The 21,038-nt window shown below is 33.1% G+C and overlaps 4 protein-coding genes across 4 annotated transcripts; 3 read left to right on the plus strand and 1 right to left on the minus strand.

The window, feature by feature from the left end:
* Nucleotides 1–351: 351 nt before the first annotated feature.
* Nucleotides 352–2,976, plus strand: HELRODRAFT_176160 (hypothetical protein; the record flags this gene model as incomplete). Its single annotated transcript, XM_009023481.1, has 4 exons — nt 352–413; nt 606–672; nt 1,401–1,524; nt 2,834–2,976. 4 exons carry the CDS (start codon nt 352–354, stop codon nt 2,974–2,976), a joined length of 396 nt encoding a protein of 131 aa, XP_009021729.1.
* Nucleotides 2,977–3,391: 415 nt separating this feature from the next.
* HELRODRAFT_176161 (hypothetical protein) lies at nt 3,392–5,488 on the minus strand (the record flags this gene model as incomplete). Its single annotated transcript, XM_009023482.1, has 3 exons — nt 3,392–3,616; nt 5,106–5,245; nt 5,407–5,488. 3 exons carry the CDS (start codon nt 5,486–5,488, stop codon nt 3,392–3,394), a joined length of 447 nt encoding a protein of 148 aa, XP_009021730.1.
* Nucleotides 5,489–6,946: 1,458 nt separating this feature from the next.
* On the plus strand, nt 6,947–7,543 carry HELRODRAFT_176162 (hypothetical protein; the record flags this gene model as incomplete). The annotated part of the gene is made up of 2 exons (XM_009023483.1): nt 6,947–7,234; nt 7,346–7,543. The coding sequence occupies 2 exons, from the start codon at nt 6,947–6,949 to the stop codon at nt 7,541–7,543; spliced, it is 486 nt and encodes a 161-aa protein (XP_009021731.1).
* An 8,759-nt stretch (nt 7,544–16,302) lies between these two features.
* On the plus strand, nt 16,303–17,100 carry HELRODRAFT_83315 (hypothetical protein; the record flags this gene model as incomplete). The annotated part of the gene is made up of 2 exons (XM_009023484.1): nt 16,303–16,843; nt 16,985–17,100. Coding segments are annotated over 2 exons (657 nt in total), but the record flags the coding sequence as incomplete, so codon positions are not given.
* Between the last annotated feature and the right edge of the window lie 3,938 nt (nt 17,101–21,038).

Below are 21,038 nucleotides of genomic sequence, written 5' to 3' on the forward strand. Positions count from 1 at the left end.
TCTACAGCAAAAAACGACAAACTGGATAAACCTTATTACCCAATGTCAGTTGATAAATTGGAGTTTAAAGTTAAAAAAACCGCACTTCTGATTTGGCAAGCCACGATGACTGATTTTCGCCATCTCGGTGTTGAAAGATCATGTAAATAATGTTTGCAGAAAATGGTTTTATCAACTTTCCGATAAATAGGGCCAACCTTTATCTTTGCACGCTGTCTTTTATGATCATTAATTCTGTAAATCACTCGTTTATTCTATTAATGAATTTTAATGGACTTTCTTGAAGTTTCGGGCATCACTCTTTTTTGCGCCGTGAGTTGCATAACCACACAAAGTATTTGCTTTTGAAACATGCCTTATTTTCCATCAGGTCATGCTGGGTTTTTTTATTGTTACGGAGCCTTTAGCTGTAGGTAAACGTTGTAATCCTTTTTTAGTTTTGTTGGTTTTGTTGGCACTTGAAGCAAGTGCTTTTTTTTATTGAGTTTAGGAGGTGTAGAACGACTAGACAATAGACATATAGCATAGATGCATGTTGTAACATTTGTTGTTGACGTCTTTTCTTATCAATCAAAATGGAGCAATAAAAAACTCCTCTCCGTCAGCAATGAAGCCGCTGTTGAAGAAGATAGAAGAATGAAGATTTTATATAGCTGTTGCTGGTTCGATCAGGTCAAACATTTTACGCTATTAATTTTTACCCGCGTTGTTCCCGATTGTCACTTGGACCTGTTTTACTTCATTAGGTGCGGTTCATTTCGTGGCTGTTCGTTTTTCGGCTATCACTGAAGGCTTCGGAAAGATATACAGGATTCGGAAAATAGAACTCATCAGGATCGCTCGTCACTTTCGTTTAAAACCGCCTTCAAAGATCCGCTTCTGACACCAGTATTGGAACTTACACCATCTTCAAGCTATTCAATCTACCGTAGGTTCACTGATTTCTAATATATAAACACAACTGCTTCAAACACAGACTTGTTAAATGACAACAGTAATAGAAACAGCAAATCATTAGTCTAGTTAGCGTTACTACATTGCGCTTGTCTTCTGACAAATCGTGTGACGAGAAGTGCGCTATATTATTGGAATATTGGTGTCTCAAAATCGTTTTTGTTGTTTAAAAAATTGAAATAAGTTTTTAAAATCAATGATTATTTGGTTGTAGACTTGATTTTAATCTTGCTTCAAATTGTTTTAAGTGGTCTCAAAAGTTTATTGTTCAAGTGAATAATTTTCAAGGACGGAGTTATTAATTATGTATTTGAGCAAGCGTATCAAGCTCTCAGCGTAGTAATAGAAATTGGTTAAAAGTTGTTTTTGCTGTTTAAATAAGTTTTCAAACTTAAATTTTACTGATTAATTAGTTGTAAACTTGTGATTTTAACATTCATCTAAAGGAAGTTGATAACCTAAATGCAAGGCGGATGGAAGAATTCCTTGTAACATTTGATATGGTCAGGTTCGTGCACGGTGAAACTCACGTTAAGCATGGAACATTGGATTTTGTGGCCGCTACATCGGGTCCGAAATAACGGATGTCACTGTGGGAACACCAGGAGAATTTTCAGACCATGTCCCGGTGACGTGTCTGTGCCCCATGCGCAAAGCTAAACCATACATAATAACAAAATTAGTACGATGTTGGAGGAGATATGACAATGCTGCATTTAGGAGTTCCTTGATGACGACATCACTGGCTGATGATGCCTGCGCTGACGATTTGATAAAATGCTATGTTACGGAGTTACGACGTTTGGAAAATGAATATGCACCAATTAAAAAGGTGAATTGATTAATTAGTATATTGTGTCCGGTAACTCCTTGGTTTGATGAAGATTGTGTTCAGACTAGACGATGGTATATAGGAGGTTGGAAAAGAAATATCGTAAGACAGAGGGTGTGATGATGGTAGAAAAAATTGGTATGATGCCCTGCAGGACAAAAAAATGTTGCTGATAGACAAAAAAAATGGTTATTGGCAAAATCAGATGGCATCTTGCAAAAGCAATCCTTCTCAGCTTTGAACAAGATGATGAATAAAAATGTAAATACGGCGGAACTCACATCTAAAGATTTTCTTAAATACTTTGAAGACATGGTTGATAAAGTAAAAGCAGCGACTCGGCATTATGATTTTCCGGTAATCGAAAAGTTAGCTGTTATAGTGTTGGACAATTTTGAACATTGCACAGAAAAAGTTTACAACGATCTGCTTCGGTGATTTTGTCCCAACATACGTTGTCAAAGAGTTTTTAGATATTCTGCCGTTCATAACTGCCATGGTGAATGCATCTTTATGAGACAAAATTTTTCCGGTTGGCCAAGCGTGATATTGTTACGTTGTTAATGGAACCCCAGTCAGATGTATCTCTTCCAGGCAATTACAGACCGGTTTCCAAATTTTTTTGTCTAAGTTAATGGCAAGAATGTACGACGTTAATGGAAAAAGTACGAAGACTGGACAAACAGAACTTGATGCCGTATGCACAAGCATCATTCGACTGAGACAGCACTAACTCATCTGATTGGCCGAAAAAGAGCTTCCCTTGATTTGGACAAAACAAAATCATTGATCCATGCATTCGTGGTCAGTCGAGTCGACTATGCAACAGTTTGCTGAGCAGATGCCCGAAGTCAACAATATATACAAAATATACAATATATACAGTACAAAACCGAGCAGTTTTGTTCATTGCTCATGTAACTCCAATTTTTTGTAAGTTACATTGGCTACCAAAGTTTTGGTGATGGTGAAGCGATGTTTCACAGGTGCGGCTCCGAAATCCCAAGGTCCTCAAAATACAATAATCTTCTGATACCGTGGGCTAAGTCATCGACAGCTTCAAGAAGTTTTGCGGTAATTTGATTTGGAATAGTTTACCAACAGAATTGAAGACCAATGAAGTTGATGAGACTGTCTTTAGAAAGAGAATACGAGCGCACTTGTGGGATAAAGCGTTCATGAGAACTTGAATGAGCGCTGTATAAACTCTACGTATAATAATAATAACAATCTCAAAAATATGGCCGATGTCGCATAATCGCCAATAAATACATTCCAGCGCAACTCTATAATCCAACTTCTTACATTAACTCGAGCAGTGCTTATATACGACAAATTTTGATCTAGCTTCATTTTAACAAATAATTGTAGTGGAAACATAGAATCAAGATAATAATTAAATGAAAATAATTAAGCGCGATTTGCACAACAGCCTTTCGAGTATTGAAGTAGTCATAACAATTATATGTAATTCTGTTTTTGATTGATTGATACATTTTACATGTTGCATGTTTCAACAGATTTGATTAATACATTTAGCACAGATTCAACAGATTCTGTTTAATAAACAATAAAGCTTAAAATGTTAAAAATCGATTGGAAAATTTACGCGTGAAATAAAAAAAGTATACCAACTTCAAAATTTTCAATTTCACTGAAATAATTTTTAACATCATTACAATCCCCTATTATCTTGACATAGGTTCGATCTACTTTAAATTTTGGATTAGATAAATCATAAAATACCTCTGTCGTTACATCTAAATCAATGAGGTTGTAGTAAAAAAAGTAACCGGATGACGCATCAACGATACTGTCATCATGTAACAACTGTATTTAAAAAAAGATTTAATAAATAAAAATTATATGAATCAGACTATTTTACCATATATAGTACCGTGGAAAATTATCACTATCAAGCAAATAATAATTAAACGAATTTAATTATTGAATTGTTAATAATAAAATTACATCGAACATTCCAATTCCTGGATATAAAAGCAATATGAGCCTTGGTGTGTTTATCACACAACATTACATAAAGTCGAAAAAAACAAATCTTCTTTTTAGATTTTCTAGGTTGTTCAAATTGTGCACTTTTCCGTTTTTCTTTTGACATGCCTAAAAGTTTATTATCTCTACATCTCTTACAACTTCTTTTTTTCTTATACATCGAGCGATCGATTTATTAAGTATTAAAATACGCTTTTTAAAATTGTTATCTCATAAACATATGTATGGTATTTATTATGTACATTTATTTATGGACTTATTTTAATTTATACTTTTGTCTTTTTACCTATTCACCTCTGCTTATCGTGCCAACATTGAATCAATAAAACTGGAAAATTTTAAAATTTAGGAATTTGTCAAAACACAGAAACTATTGATACCGGTTTGCAGATGTAAACAAAATGATGTTAAACAATTTGCGTAAATATTATTTTGCATAACTTTTAATGTTCCAAATAAATTCACACATTTTTAAGTAAAATTAATTTCTTATACATCGAGCGATCGATTTATTAAGTATTAAAATACGCTTTTTAAAATTGTTATCTCATAAACATATGGTATTTATTATGTACATTTATTTATGGACTTATTTTAATTTATACTTTTGTCTTTTTACCTATTCACCTCTGCTTATCGTGCCAACATTGAATCAATAAAACGTTAATAAAAATGTTTCAACGTTTACATCATAAACTAAATATAACTAGTAAATAAAAAATACTTTAAAAACACCTAAAACCAATCAATTTTTGTTGGCAAAATTACTTTTTATTCATTTTAAAAACATACTGAAAAAAAAGTGATTTTATTCACCTTATTAGCTCTTATTTTCAGTATAAAAAACGATTGCATATCGCTAGACGTTTTCAATTCATCTTTTACAAAATACGATGTTAAAAAAAATTTTTCGAAAAAAATAATACATTTTTTTTCAAATTCATAACACTCTTGATAAAAAATATCCGAAGTCGGATATTTTAAAGTTCTTCCGGCTTTAACACTCAACTTTCATCATACTCAATTTTTTTAAAATCAGTTAAAACATAGTTACTCTAAAAAAAACTGTATTAAATTATAAGCGCAAAATATTTATTAAACCAAAAATTTAAGTCCTTTTACCTACGTGTAGTTTACTTGCAAATTACTATATTTATTTTTTTTATTCACTATAAATTTAAACTCCAGCTTATTTAGAATTATTAGAATTTTACTGAATGTCACATAAAATTTTATTTTAGATATTAAAAATATATCCAACTTTACTCTGAAATTTAAGTCATTAAAAATATATCCAACCACTCACTTGAGTTAAATTAGCAGCCAATGCAACGACCACTGAAAAAACGAATTGGATTTCTGTTCCAGAAGCTACCGATCCTATTTCATAACATCCGGTTGAAGCATTCAGTATAGGCTTGAACGATCTCGGTTGGTCAACAATATCTAATTAAATTTTTAAAAATACTGATTTTGAAAAAATAAATAATAACTTCTAAAAACATTAAAATTGTATAAAATATCTTGGTAGATAAAAATGCGTAAACGCGGTCAACTGTTTAAAAACGAGTGATACGCAATTATCTTCTTTGTTAACGCACACGAACATGTGTTGAGTTGCGTAGAGAATGACATTTGATAAAATTTAATATTTATAACTTTTTGCATGTTTTCCCTATTTTTTCCCATTTCCGATCATCATTCTCAATTCCCGAATATAGATTTTATAATCCGTAAAATTCCCATTCCCAAAAATAAGGTTTCACCTATTCCCATGAGAATCCCATGAAAACCGCAATTTCGGTTCTCATGCTCAACTCTAGCATGGAAGGTTGACTGTGATACAATAAACACGTGAAAGTTTGCAGAAATTGTTAAAAAAGCTTTGTTTTTATTTGAACGAAGTAAATTAAATTCCAAATTATTAAAATTGTTAGAAATATTTAGGATTAAGGTTAGGTTTTTATTTATAGTTTCATGGTATTTTGGTTATATAATTAGTTGTTTCGTGAAGCCCTTCAAATTTAAACCAGTCTGTGAGGTAAAAAAAAATTTGCAGAGCACTGGTCAGCTCTTATTAAATTTAATCAAAAGCAAGAAGCTGTAACTCTACTATGAAATATTGTGATTTTTGGCTTTCATAATACCAAACACTAGGGTCTTAATTTTTTTTTTCGTTTATCCAAATGTCAATATCAGACATGAGACGTAAGTTGTAGCACTTTCATTAACTTTTTAAAAGTTTTGTATCATACATTCACATTATTATCATTAATAAATAGAAAATATTTGAAAAATACTCAAAATCAGTCAAAGTAATTGTATTTCTTTACTTTATTTTTATGTTTTAAAACGTACTGGAAAAATTTTTCATAATTTCACTACCGAGTAAAAAATATTTCAAAATACAATCAAAATCAGTTAATGTCTTAGTAAAATTGATGTAAAATAAAAAAAAAAAAATATTTTGGCTGTCAAATGGCTCAATGGTTAAGTGACAAGGTTCGAATACAAAAAGATCTCCACCTATCATGTGTATGATGCCTGGTTTTATAGGCGTATTCATACCCGCTGTGTATGTTCGTCGTTGATAATTTGAAGTTTATAAACAACTGCTCATTGACATTTCTTGTACTTCTTCCCACATATGGTATATAGGTGAAACAGGTGTAACCAATGTGCATATCCCAAGTAAATTTGTTAAAATTGTTGCTAAAAAAGGTAAAAGAGCTGTAGGTAAAATCAATAGTGGAGAAAGTGGTTCAACAACAACAGTCATTTGTGCATTCAATTTCCTGTCACCCATGTTCATATACCTTCGCCAAAGAATGACTGATTCTTTACTTAGAAGAGCACCCCCAAAATCTGTTGGACACACTAGTCCAAATGGTTGGACTGATTCAGCACTATTTACCAAATGGTTGAAACATTTTTCAAAATGCTCAAACGCTTCCAAAAAAAATCCTACTATTATTTTATTAGATGACAGATTATTAGATTATTTTATTATCAGCCATAACAGCTATAAATTTAGCACGTAGCAAAGGCTACACATGTTAACATTTACTTATATGTTAACATTAACATAGTACTAATAAACAGCAACACTTGACAAGACATAACTTAAATCACTAAAAGGTGCTTATAATGTGGCTTGTAATAACTGGTCAGTGTCAAACCCTAGTAAAAGAATCAGCTTTTATGATACAGCTGGTTTATTTGAAAAAGCATTTCTTCGTACATCAACTCCTGAAAAAGCAGTTCATGGATTCAAGACTTGTGGACTATGGCCATTTGTTAATAATATTTTCTCTGATGAAGATTATCAAGCAGCTGTCACTTATCTACAATTTCAATTTTAGAAAACATCTGGTGTGCAGATTGAGACTAATCTGGATCAGTCATCACATGACCTCAACAATCATGATCCACAAGGTGAGTCAAAATAATAAAATAATGCATTTTGAATATTTAAAGAAATTGATCTTTTATTAATAATAAGTTAAATTAATAAGATGTGATTAAAATTTGTCTCCATTGCCAAAGATATCAGGTGGCAGAAATAAGAAACGTGAACCAGAATCATCAAAGTTAATAACTTCTTCACCATTCAAGAAAGAACTCGAAGAGAAAGCTATGTCAACTGAAGCAAAATTGACTAGGAAGATTAAAACAAAAAATACAACTAAAAACAAAACAAACTTGTACAAAAGACATGAAACCACTATAAGAAAGAATAGTTAAAATGAAAAAAATCGCCCTGACTGAATCAAGTACTGAGGAAGAAGGCCATGTGTGATATGTGGGGATCAATTTTCTTATAGCAAATCTCGTGAACTGGATGCAATGCCAAGAATGTAAAAAGTGGACTCATAATGCATGTACTGCGGGAACTCCTTGATTTATTTGCCAAAACCGTGATTGATTGTTGTTGTTATTTCGGAAACTAGTATCATGTTGATAATGATGATATTGACGATAACGATGATAATGTTATTAATTATGATGAAACTGATTTTATCTCCAATTTTTACATTTTTAAAGACACATTTTAAGTGAATAATGTGCGTTACTTTCTCCCGATAAAACTTTAAAATCGAAATCATTTGGTATCATTGTTGGACTTTTATTACATTATTCATTATTAAAGGCGCTTTGCCTTTGTACTTGGGCCTCTTACCTCACCTATGAGGAAAAAAAGTCCATACTAGGAGGTTTGTTGTATTCGTCACCGCATCTCGGAAATTGATCCTAATAAGCTGCAGACATTGTATTTGGATCACCGACTGATTAATGTAAGTTGTAAATCAAAAAATACGTGAAATTGTTATGAATGCATTTTATCTAGAACCAATTTCTTGAAAACTATTTTTATAACCTAACCCTAACCTGAAAACTAACCCATCTACCCTACCACAGGACCACCAAATCATACAACCCCACGACGATTGCATCCAGATAAGTTACAAGCGGACAAAGACGAGTTTGAGCACATGCCACAGCTCAGAATTATTTACCATCAAACAGTCTTTCCTGGAGATTTTCCCAAATTACTGACAGACACAGCTGATGAAAAAAGATATGCATCTAAACTCAAATGCTGGGTGGAGACCCTAAAAGCGCAAAACCTAGAACCTACGCAACATGGAACGTTAGAACGTTAATATAAAATTTGAGAACGTAAAACAATATTAAATGAGGAGAATAAATCTCAGCATTTTAGGTTTGAGCGATACTCGATTGAAAAAATGAGATCATTACTTTTGAAAAAGGCAACTTTAATCTACTTTGGAACTGATTCACACAAACTAGGAATAGGAACAATGAATGAATGAATGGTCTAAACATTTAGAAGGTTTCTTAGCGGTGACAGATAGAGTTTTGTTGAATAAAGTACACACAAAACAGTTCAACCAAACTGTTATTCCAATTTATGCGCCAACGTCTTAAAACAGTGAAAACCATGATACTTTTTAGAGAGATCTTGATGATGCTTTAAAAACATGTAAATCTCAAAAAGTTATTATGGTGGGTGACCTGTTTGCAAAAGTTGGTCCAGAAAAATTAATGGCGTGGCTGGTTCTCAAGGATACATGAAAGAAATGTAAGAAGAGTAAATTTGATTGAAATTACCAACACCAGGTTTGACAATCACCCAGGCGAAAATATACTAAAAAGAGTAAGAAATTTGATTAAATATATCACTGATTTCAAAATGCTAAAGTTACTTTGGAGCTGATTGTGGCGGTGACCATGACCCCAGTTGTTTGTAAAAGCAGGATAAAGTTAAAAAAAATAAAGTGAAATGACAACAAGACTTTTGAATTTTGTCAAGCAGTTACAAAACGATGAGACGAAGGTTAAATATAACGTTGAAATATGGAATCGTTTTCAGTTACTGACGAAAGACGGAAATAAATCTAAATATGAAATTCGAAATTCATGAAGATCTATAATACATCGAACAATCTTACAAAATGATAACAATCTGAATTACAAAATCAAATCTGAAATTTTAAATGTTCAGTGTGATTTTGTCGAGGATTGTGGCACAAGAAACGAATTCTTTTTGCTGAACGAGCAAATGAAATGAAAAAAGAATTTATATGATTCGTCGTATGGAACGTATGGAAACATTGGAAAATTTGGAGAATGATGGAAAAGACAGGAGAGTTATCAATAACCAAAGAGCAGCGATGAAAGTTGGTAACAAGATGACTAGTTTTGTCAAAATAAAGAAAGGTGTTGTTACTCTATAATAATCATAAGAAAAAAAAATCTTCCTGGAGTACTCAGTGGAAAAACTGCACAATCGTTATAAAATTGGTTATTGAAAGTACTCATTGGAAAAACTGAAACAATCATAATCGTTTTTGAAAGTAAAGAGAAGGCTTACAAACTAACATCAACAAAACAAAGTTCATGGTAATCAATAAAAGCAAATAAAGAAATAAAGACAATGTCCTGAAAATATAAAGTACGAAAAAGAAGAAGTATTCGATAATAAACCGGTAACTTTTTTTTAACATACCTTCATTATTAAAATGTCTATACCTTTAAAGTTATCGGAAAACTTTTTAAATGATGGGTCACATTAAAAACGTTTCTATTTCAGATGTTGGCTCAATTTGAATGAGTAACTTTAATTGCGTTACTATTTCAGTGGAGATAATTTAAGACGATATGAATACAAAAGAACTAATTTTGAGACCAAACATACACTATAATTGGAATTTTTATCAATGAATCAAACTTCGTTTAGCGTCCAGAGACCCAGTTCCCCGAGGTAGGACGTTGTTTTCTTTGCCATCAATTTTTTACGCCAAATTAGACGATCAATTGTATCCATTTCATTTAAATTTAGAGCTTTAATGTCTAGATCGATTGTTTGCGACCAGAACTTCTTTGGGCGGCCTTTGGGACGTGTGCCAGGTCATCTGCAAGAAAAGTTATGGCACTGTTTCTACTTCGTTTGACATGACAAAACCTGCATTCGTCCTTTATATCAGCTAAACCAGCACAACGCAGGATTTTGATAGATTTGATGTGGTCCTTCAGACTAATTCGTTGCATCCATCGAAGCATTTTCATATCGGTTCGTTGAAGTTGTTGTTCCAGCTTGGTTGTCATTGGCCATGTTTCTGCTCCATATAACAACACCGGACGCATCACAGGTTTATAAAGTCTTGAACGTAGTGGTAGTGGGATGTCACGCCGCATCAATATAGAGGCAAGAAGATGCCATTTATTCCAGGCTGCAAGTACGCGTGCTCGAACGGCAGCTTCAGCTGTTCCAGTAAAATCCAGAACATCTCCTAGATATTGAAACGATGTGACTTTCTCTATCTTAATGGCTTCAAAAACATTGCTATTTCGAATTTGTTGTTGTGAATTGATGCAAGGAGGACAAACAAAATTAGACACTTTAGATAAAGTACCAATCTTCAAACATCTGTGCTGCATTCTGCTCAGACGTGGCTGTTAAAACGATATTATCAGCATATATTAGATTCCAAATGTCATCAGTTCATATCGGCTTTGTAATTTCTTCCATCACAGTTATAAATAACAGTGAACTGAGAATCGAGCCTTGGTGAAGTCCAACGCCGATGTCAAATACATCTGTGTCTCTAACCGTTGTGCTGACGAGAGTCACAGTATTTGTATACATTTTCATCACAAGTCGAACAAAATATTCTGGAATAAGTTGTCGACGTATACTCCACCTGAATGCTTCTTGGGGAATTTTTTCAAGGTCTACAAAAATGTGTGATAGTTGTTGATGCTTGTCTTCTCTTGCATTTGCCGAATGATGTGAATTGCAAATGTTGAAACCAAATTGATAATTTCCGATTGTGATGCACGACGTTAATATTCTCTCAAATAATTTCTGGACAATTTTCAGGGAGTGATCTAACATACACTTATGATGAACAGTCATGCTATAGTTCCATTCAATCGGCAATTTTTCCACACTTCACGGCAAGGTTTTAGTAACGTTTGGATACATGCAGTACCAAATGTTTTGATAATGTCATTTGTGAGTCAAGAGGGCCCTGCAGCTTTCCATCCTTCATAGCTTTCAGAACTTCTGTAAACTCCTCTAAAGTGATGTCTGGAATCGGACATTCGATGGGTGGAGCGTCAAAGTTAACATTGATGGGATTTGTTTCGTTTAACAGACGATTGAAGTATTCTCTCCACTGTAGCTTGATTTCATCTTGTTCAAGAACCATCTCATTTTTGTCGTTTTTGATACATGAGGCACCAACTATGTCGTTTTTTGTACGCTTTGCTTGTTTTGCTTTATGATACAGAGATTTTATTTGTTTACCTTTGCTTTTAGTGAGCCACTCTCTGCACTGATTTGTCCGAGCCAGTGCGACTTGACGTCTTGCATAGTTGTTCTTCTCACGGAAAATTTTATGGTCATCTACAGACTTTGATTTTTGCCATTGCTTGTGTGCAGTTTTCTATTTAGCTATTGCATTTTGTACACTGTCATTCCACCACCAAGTGTCCCGTTCATGCTGGCGTTTTGTACCAGTTTTTCCACAAACTGTAGTTGCAGCGTTTATCAAAACGGTTTTGTATGTACTCCAATCTGTACTGGCTTGCGATTGGTGGTCTAACTGTGTGGCGACAATTTGTTGAAATTTTTCTCGATAAATATTGCTTTTCAGCTTCCACGTTTTGATTCTCCGAGGCATTTGTTTAGACTTATGTTGTGACAGTTCGACAACCAGGTCTGCCACAAGGAGACTATGTTGGGCGACACATGATTCGCTTTGACATTTTTGAGTAGTTGCTTGACAGCGTAGAAATCAATTGGCGTGTTGGATGGTCCACTTTTGTATGTTATGAGATGTTCCAACCTCTTTCTAAAATATATGCTCAGTAAACAAAACCCGTGTTTTTCACCAGATTGAAGGATGTGGTTGCCATCTTCATTCCGTTCTCCATAGCCAAAACCGCCATGTACCATCTGTTTTTTCTCCAACGTGGCCATTGAGATCGCCTCCAATCAGGAATGTTTCAGATAATTGGAATTTTTATCAAAATATTTTTGTAAGTTAGAACACTTTTTAATAACGTAAATTCATTTGAATTATTAATGAAAAGATAATTTTTGTTATTTTCTAAACTCATAATTACGTAAGGTATATATAGGAACAATCAAACAAGAAAATGTATACATTATCAGTAAATTATTTAGTGTTATGCACTTGTTATATTTCTTTATTTTTGGTTGTTTTTTTAGTGAAATGAAGTAGCGTAAAGAATATATATCAGTAAAATAGCACCGAAGAATTAACAATTAAGCACTTAATAATAATAATTTACCGATTTATTAAAATTAACTAACTCATAATTCCTGTTTGCTTTCGATCATCAATGTACAGACCCAATTGGATTTCCGGTTTACTCTTTATATACATTGTCTGCAGCAAAGTATACCATTTAGTGCTCTGCAGTGAACATTGCTAAGAAAAAATCAAATCAAATTTATCATGTTAGTAAACGCGATGAATCATTTTTTAAATTGTATTTTTCATAACAATTACTATTATTACAAATCTTCCAAACAAACACCCTTTTTCGATCGTGGTCTGTTATTATATATTATTAAAACATTAAACGGCGCGATGGTGTAATGGTTAAGGTGCATGGCAATGTTGGTGCAGAGTGTTGGTTTGAATCTGAAGAGAGCACATGTATTTTTTATACACTGTGTGTTTGTTGTAATAACCTATGAGGATTATCTAAAAGTGAATAATAATATTAATATTAGATCTTAGTTAGATCCCAGTTGGAGTACGCAGGAAGTGTGTGGTTACAATGGACAATACGTGAAACAGAAGCAATTGAAAAGGTTCAGAAAAGGGCAACAAGGATGATCAAGGACTGTGAGGGAATGAAATATGAGGACCGATTAAGATTTTTACAATTACCAATACTAAAATACAGACAAATAAAAGGTGATTTGATAACATGTTGAATGAAAAGGATCAACGAAGCTTGCCGGAAATATTAAAAGCCACCAGACGAACAAAAGGACATGAGATGAGGCTAACAGCACTGACATTCCATACGAACTTGAGAAAAATTTACATTGTTAATAGAACTATTAATATTTGGAATAATTTGAATGATGATGTTGTTAATTGCAGAGATTTGAATGAGTTTAAAAAAAAGTTGGATGATTTTCTTATGAATGCTAAATTTAAATACGATTGGAGAGCGGAGTTGAAGGATGGCTATTCGTGAATGCTGTTTATAGATTTTGGATAATATAAATGTTTGTTTTGACATGATTGTTTTTAAGAGAGAAGAATATATATGATTAGTTGAAATTAGAATTTTTATAAAGAAATGTTTGCATACATATATATAAAATATAGGTAGTTGAATTAATAATAGAAATTATTCTCTTACATTTTTGTTTATATTTTTATTTTTGTTTGATCTTTATGTATGAACAGAACATAAGCAATCATGTACATTGTTTATGTGTTAAAATTTTATAGTTAATTTTGAGTCGCGGGCATAGGGACATTTTGTCTTCGCCCATGTTTTTTTTCATAATAATAATAATAATGATATTAGAAAAATATTGTCAGATTCAACAAGTAGTGTAAAACACACAAGCGCACACACACATACATATATATATATATTTGCATAAATTTTTTTTAATTAATAATATATAATTTTTAATATATATATATATATATATATATGTTGGTAATAGACCATAAGTTTTACAATATTCTATAAATTCTACCGAATGTTTGGCGTTAATATGTGTTTGTAGTTCGTTTTTTCAATTTTTCTCACCAAAGATGAACGTTGAGTTTATTAAAATTCAAAATAAACTTATTTTCCGAAATCATGCTGCAAATGAGGCCATATTCCGATCCCCTATATAAACTTAACCGCACTGATGATGATTCATTCGGAATCAAAATATGGCCTTATTTCTGCAAATTCCATATTCCTATTCAATAAATATAAACTTAACCGCACTGATGATGATTCATTCGGATTATTCGGATAACCATTTACGGTTATCTACATGTTGAACATCAAAAAATAACACCAAGCAAATAGTTATTTAATTCAAATATATGAATTAGTTGTGTGATACGCCAAATTCTGTACACAAAGATCAGCTTATAATTTATGCATATTTGCATAACCCATGTTAAAGCAGAAAGAAAATTGTCCAGCTCACCGCACAATTAGTGATGTTGTAATTATGTGTCATGTATACCTAACCTTTAACATACCATGTTCTTAAATTATGTGCTTATGTATCTCTCTCTCTCTCTCTCTCTCTCTCTAAATATATATAGATATATAGATATATAGATATATATCTTTATATATATATATATATATATATATATATATATGTATATATATATATATATATATATATAGCTGTTCAAAAAATCCACCGACGATTCAGCATTAACAAGTTTTATGGTTGATTTTCTAATATTTTGAACTAGTTCTTTACAATTAAGTCTATTCAAAATGTTGAAATCCATTTTATAATCGTTTATGATTTTAATTGTTAAAATTAATCAAGCAAGATCCATTTTTATAATCGTTTATTTATTTTTTTTTTTATATTATTATTAAAATTATGCATATAGATCTATTTCGACGTAAAGTCATCATCAGTGCAATATATATTTTAAATAAATTCTATTAATAGTTAATTAGTTGTATTTTTTAATATATTAAAATAAAATAAAAGTAACGAAATAAAAACGCAAAGGTTCATTGAAATTAGTAAACAAAATATTTGAAATTATACGATTGTTCATGCTACGTGGCCGTTGTCAAGATGGCAACCAACAATGTCACAAATTTGAAGCGCGAAATTAATTAGAATATCGTTTCTATTATTATTATTAATATTATTAATTATTATTATTATTATCATTATTATTATTATTATTGTTATTATCATTATCGTTATCATTATTATCATTATTATCATTATTATCATTATTATCATTATTATCATTATTATCATTATTATCATTATTATCATTATTATCATTATTATCATTATTATCATTATTATTATTATTATTATTAATTATTATTATTATTGTTATTATTATCATCATATCATCGTGCACAAGTTCTTTTACACTTATAATTTATGCATAACCCATGTTATAGCATAAAGAAAATTGTCCAGATCACCTCACAATTAGTGATGTTGTTATTATGTGTCATGTATGCCTTTAGCTTAGCCTTAGCCATTAACTTATTGACATAAAATTAATTGAATTCAATAAAATTTTTTTTCTATTTCTAACATTTTTAAAATTTGATAGACGCTTAAATCGGGTTAAATCCGGCCCCCAAATCCGCCCGGGGCCGGATTCGACCGGATTTGAAAAAAAAGCAGGATTTTGGCCGGGGCCGGAGCCGGGGCCGAACTTCGGTGCATCATATATATATATATGTTGTGTACGAAGAATGAGTTCGTATGTATGTATATATATATATATATATATATATATATATATATATATATTCAAATATATTAAATATTCGATATATATATATATATTCTATTAATAAAATAAATAATGACGACAATATATATATTGTCAACAGCATTTTCAACATTTGAGACAAAGGGATGTACGGAGTGAACTGCAGCTGGAAGTGTCCATGTGGTCCACAGTGTTTGTGTAACCGCCTCAGTGGAGCAGTCGTTTGAAGTTACTTTGAAAATATTTTAACTGCATCCACGCTGCCTTGCGTGCTTTTGAGCGTGCTTTTGAGCGAAAGGCTAGACCCACCGCTTATAACTGGTGGTTGTCGTAAAAAACTTTTCCCCAAATTATTTCTATGCCATCAGAAAGAAAAACAACGGCCCCTAGCAGGCCTTAAGTGGTCAAGGGGTGCCAAGAATCCCTGGGAAGTATGCAATAACGGAGGGATGTTGCAGAAAAATTCAGAATGGCCCCTCTATGGTACTTAGACTTGGAACGCTCAATGTTGGATCACTGACTGGCCGCAGCATGGAAATCGCAGAAATGCTCGAGCGTAGAAGGATTGACATCTGCTGCCTTCAGGAAATCCGATGGAAATCAAATGGTGTCTGTCATGTCAACTCACACAAAGAAAAATATAAACTATTCTGGAATGGTCAAAAGACGGCCAAAAATGGTGTGGGAATTTTTGTCAGAGAACCGCTAGCCCAAGAAGTACTGGATATTAAAAGGATTAATTCACGTCTCATGTGGATCAAGCTTCGCATAGAAAAGCAAACAATGATTATTTTTTCTGCATACGCACCACAGACAGGCGAATCAGAAGAAATGAAAAATGACTTCTGGACTGCATTCTCTGACACCATCTTAACAATACCAAAATCTGAAACAATCCTGATTGGAGGCGATCTCAATGGCCACGTTGGAGAGAAAACAGATGGTTTTGACAACGTACATGGAGGTTTTGGCTATGGAAAACGGAATGAAGATGGCAACCGCATCCTTGAGTTAGCTGAAAGTCACGGGATTTCTTTACTGAACACATATTTTAGAAAGAGGTTGGAACATCTCATAACATACAAAAGTGGGCCATCAGCCACGCAAATTGATTTGTTTGCTGTTAAGCAACCACACCGAAGGCTGTTTAAAAACGTCAAAGTTATACCAGGCGAATCATGTGTCGCCCAACATAGACTCCTTGTGGCTGACCTGGTTGTCGAACTGTCACAACATAAGTCTAAACAAATGCCTCGGAGAATCAAAACGTGGAAGCTGATAAGCAATATTCATCGAGAACAATTTCAACAGATTGTCGCCACACAGTTAGACCACCAATTGCAAGCCAGTACAGATTGGAGTACATACAAAACCGTTTTAATGAACGTTGCAACTACAGTTTGTGGGAAAACTGGTACAAAACGTCAGCATGAACGTGACACTTGGTGGTGGAATGACAGTGTACAAAATGCAATAGCTGAAAAGAAAGTTGCATACAAGCGATGGCAAAAATCAAAGTCTGTAGATGACCATAAAATTTTCCGTGAGAAGAACAACTATGCAAAACGTCAAGTTGCACTGGCTCGGACAGATCAATGCAGAGAGTGGCTCACTAAAAGCAAATGTGAACAAATGAAATCTTTGTATCGTATAGCAAAACAAGCAAAGCGTACGAAAAAAGACATAGGTGGTGCCTCATGTATCAAAAACGACAAAAATGAAATGATTCTTGAACAAGATGAGATCAAGCTACAGTGGAGAGAATACTTCAATCGTCTGTTAAACGAAACAAATCCCATCAATGTTAACTTTGACGCTCCACCCATCGAATGTCCGATTCCAGACATCACTTTAGAGGAGCTTACAGAAGCTCTGAAAGCTATGAAGGCAGGGCCCTCGGGACTCACAAATGACATTATCAAAGTATCTGGTACTGCAGGTATCCAAACGTTACTACAACTTTGCCGTGAAATCTGGAGAAATTGCTCAATGCCGACGGAATGGAACTATAGCATGACAGTCCCGCTATACAAAAGCAAAGGTGATCCATTGAACTGTTTATCATATCGGGGTATAAGTCTGTTAGAACACTCCCTGAAAATTGTCGAAAAAATCATTGAGAGAAGATTAACGTCGTGCATCACAATCGGAAATTATCAATTTGGTTTTTTAGCGGAGTCTACACATTTTTGTAGACCTTGAAAAAGCATTTGATCGAGTTCCCCCGTGAAGCAATCAGATGGAGTCTACGTCGACAATTCATTCCAGAATATCTTGTTCGACTTGTGATGGAAATGTATACGAATACTAAGACTTTTGTCAGCACAACGGTTGGAAACACAGATGCATTTGACATATGCGTTGGAGTTCACCAAAGCTCGATTCTCAGTCCACTGTTATTTATAACTGTGATGGAAGAAATCACAAAACCGATACACACTGGTGACATTTGGAATCTAGTATATGCTGATGATATCGTTTTAACAGCCACGTCTGAGCAGAATGCAGCACAGATGTTTGAAGATTGGAACACCAGACTCGCCGATCATGGATTCAAAGTCAACATCAGCAAAACCAAAGCAATGAACACTGGTGAACCCATCCAATCCACAGCTACTGGCCCTGTTCAGTTTGTAAAGCTGGTGTAGGTAACAATTCAATCAAGTGTCAGCAGTGTAACCAGTGGTGTCACAAACGTTGTTCAAAAATAATTGGTACTTTATCTAAAGTGTCCAATTTTGTTTGTCCTGCTTGCATCAATCCACAACAACAAATTCGAAATAGCACTGTTTTTGAAGCCATTAAAATAGAGAAAGTCACATCGTTTCAATATCTAGGGAATGTTCTGGATTGTACTGGAACAGCTGAAGCTGCCGTTCGAGCACGCATACGTACAGCCTGGAATAAATGGCATCTCTTTGCCTCTATATTGATGCGGCGTGACATCCCACTACCACTACGATCAAGACTTTATAAATCTGTGATACGTCCGGTGTTGTTATATGGTGCAGAAACATGGCCAATGACAACCAAACTGGAACAACAACTTCAACGAACCGACATGAAAATGCTCCGATGGATGCAACGAATTAGTCTGAAAGACCACATCAAATCTACCGAAATACTGCGTCGTGCTGGTTTAGATGATATAAAGGACGAATGCCGGCAACACCGTCTGCGGTGGTTTGGTCATGTCAAACGAAGTGGAAACAGTGCCATAACTTCTCTTGCAGATGTTGAAGTACCTGGCACACGTCCCAAAGGCCGTCCAAAGAAGTCCTGGTCGCAAACAATCGAGCAAGACATGAAAGCTCTAAATTTAAATGAAATGGATACAACTGATCGTCTAATTTGGCGCAAAAAGTTGATGGCAAAGAAAACAACGTCCTACCTCGAAGATTGATTGATATATATATATCCTGGTTATGGCATTAAACTGACCCTCACTGCCTTGTGAGTGATGTTGGATCATTAAAGGCTAGGCCCACCGCTTATAACTGTTGTTGCGTAAGGAAGGGCGTCCTGCGTAAAAATTAGCCAATAAAATATTTATGATGAATGGCGTTGAGGGGTATTTCGGTTTCATCATAGGTAGCCAAACGGCAACCCTCGATTTAGGAGAAAACGTCGTCTAAACTTGAGTTGTTGTGTTGTTTATATATATATATATATATATATATATATACATATATATATATATATACTGGTCTTTTATATATATATATATATATATATATACTGGTCTTTTATATATATATATATATATATATATATATATATATGCTGGTATATATAATATATATATATGCTGGTAAAAGACCATAATTAATGCAGTAATTTAGGAAATCTACCGAATATCTAGCGTTGGATAGTTTTCATTACTATTCTCAATATTTCTAACTAAATTCTTGTCGTCACTATTTATTTTATTAATGTAAGAATAATATACAGTTTTCCAATTTACTTTCGACTGTATGGGACCTATTTCGATTTTACAATCATCTTCAGAACTTGTTTCAGTCTATATAGAAAATTTGTATAACCCATTACTTTTGCAGTTTATATAAGAAATTTGTACAACCCAAGCCTTTGTTCCTGTGATTTGCATTCATTGTTATAACTGACTTTATTGATTTTATTGTATTCATCATATTGTCCTATTTCGATTTTACAATCATCTTCAGAACTTGTAGCAGTCTATATAGAAAATTTGTATAACCCATTACTTTTGCAGTTTATTTAAGAAATTTGTACAACCCAAGCCTTTGTTCCTGTGATTTGCATTCATTGTTATAACTGACTTTATTGATTTTATTGTATTCATCATATTGTCCTATTTCGATTTTACAATCATCTTCAGAACTTGTAGCAGTCTATATAGAAAATTTGTATAACCCATTACTTTTGCAGTTTATAAAAAAAATTTGTACAACCCAAGCCTTTGTTTCTGTGATTTGCATTCATTGTTATCAGTGACTTTGTTGATTTTATTGTCTTCTTTAGTAATTGATATGGTTTCTTCGTTCGGGGTAATAACTTTTGAGTGTTACATTTTATTGCTTCTGTGTTATGTTTTATTGTGCTAATTTTATTGTTATCATTTACTGGCACTTTGATAGCACTTTGGTTGATTAAAGATTGTATCAACTTCGCACACTAGTAAAATATCAGTCAATGATGAAACCTTGAAGTGTTTGGTTCACGCATACATTCACTCAAAATTAGATTACTGCAACAGCATTTTTTACAGAATTTCAAACCAATTGAATAATCGTTTTTGGTCAATCCAAAATCGTGCGGCTAAGATCGTTTCATCATTTGCCATTACGTTCAGATAATAAGTTAAATTTATCGGTGCCAAAAATAGATTTGATGGTAGCCAATAGGAATTTCAACCTGGTTTAACTATTCAGAAGTTTTGCAATTTAGATACAAACTCAACGATACAAACTCAACAATGCGGAAAATATATATATATATTTGGGTTCAGACTGTCTTATATTCAGTTATTAAGAAATATCACCGCATTTTCCGCATTGTTGAGTTTGTATCGTTGAGTTTGTATCTAAATTGCAAAACTTCTGAATATATATATATATTACAATATATATTACATTACAATATATATATATATATATATATATATATATATATATATATATATATATTGTAATGATACTCGCTGTCGAAACCGATTTACGATGCGATTCTTCGTT

Source organism: Helobdella robusta (assembly GCF_000326865.2).
Source record: "Helobdella robusta unplaced genomic scaffold HELROscaffold_36, whole genome shotgun sequence".
Lineage (NCBI taxonomy): Eukaryota > Metazoa > Annelida > Clitellata > Rhynchobdellida > Glossiphoniidae > Helobdella > Helobdella robusta.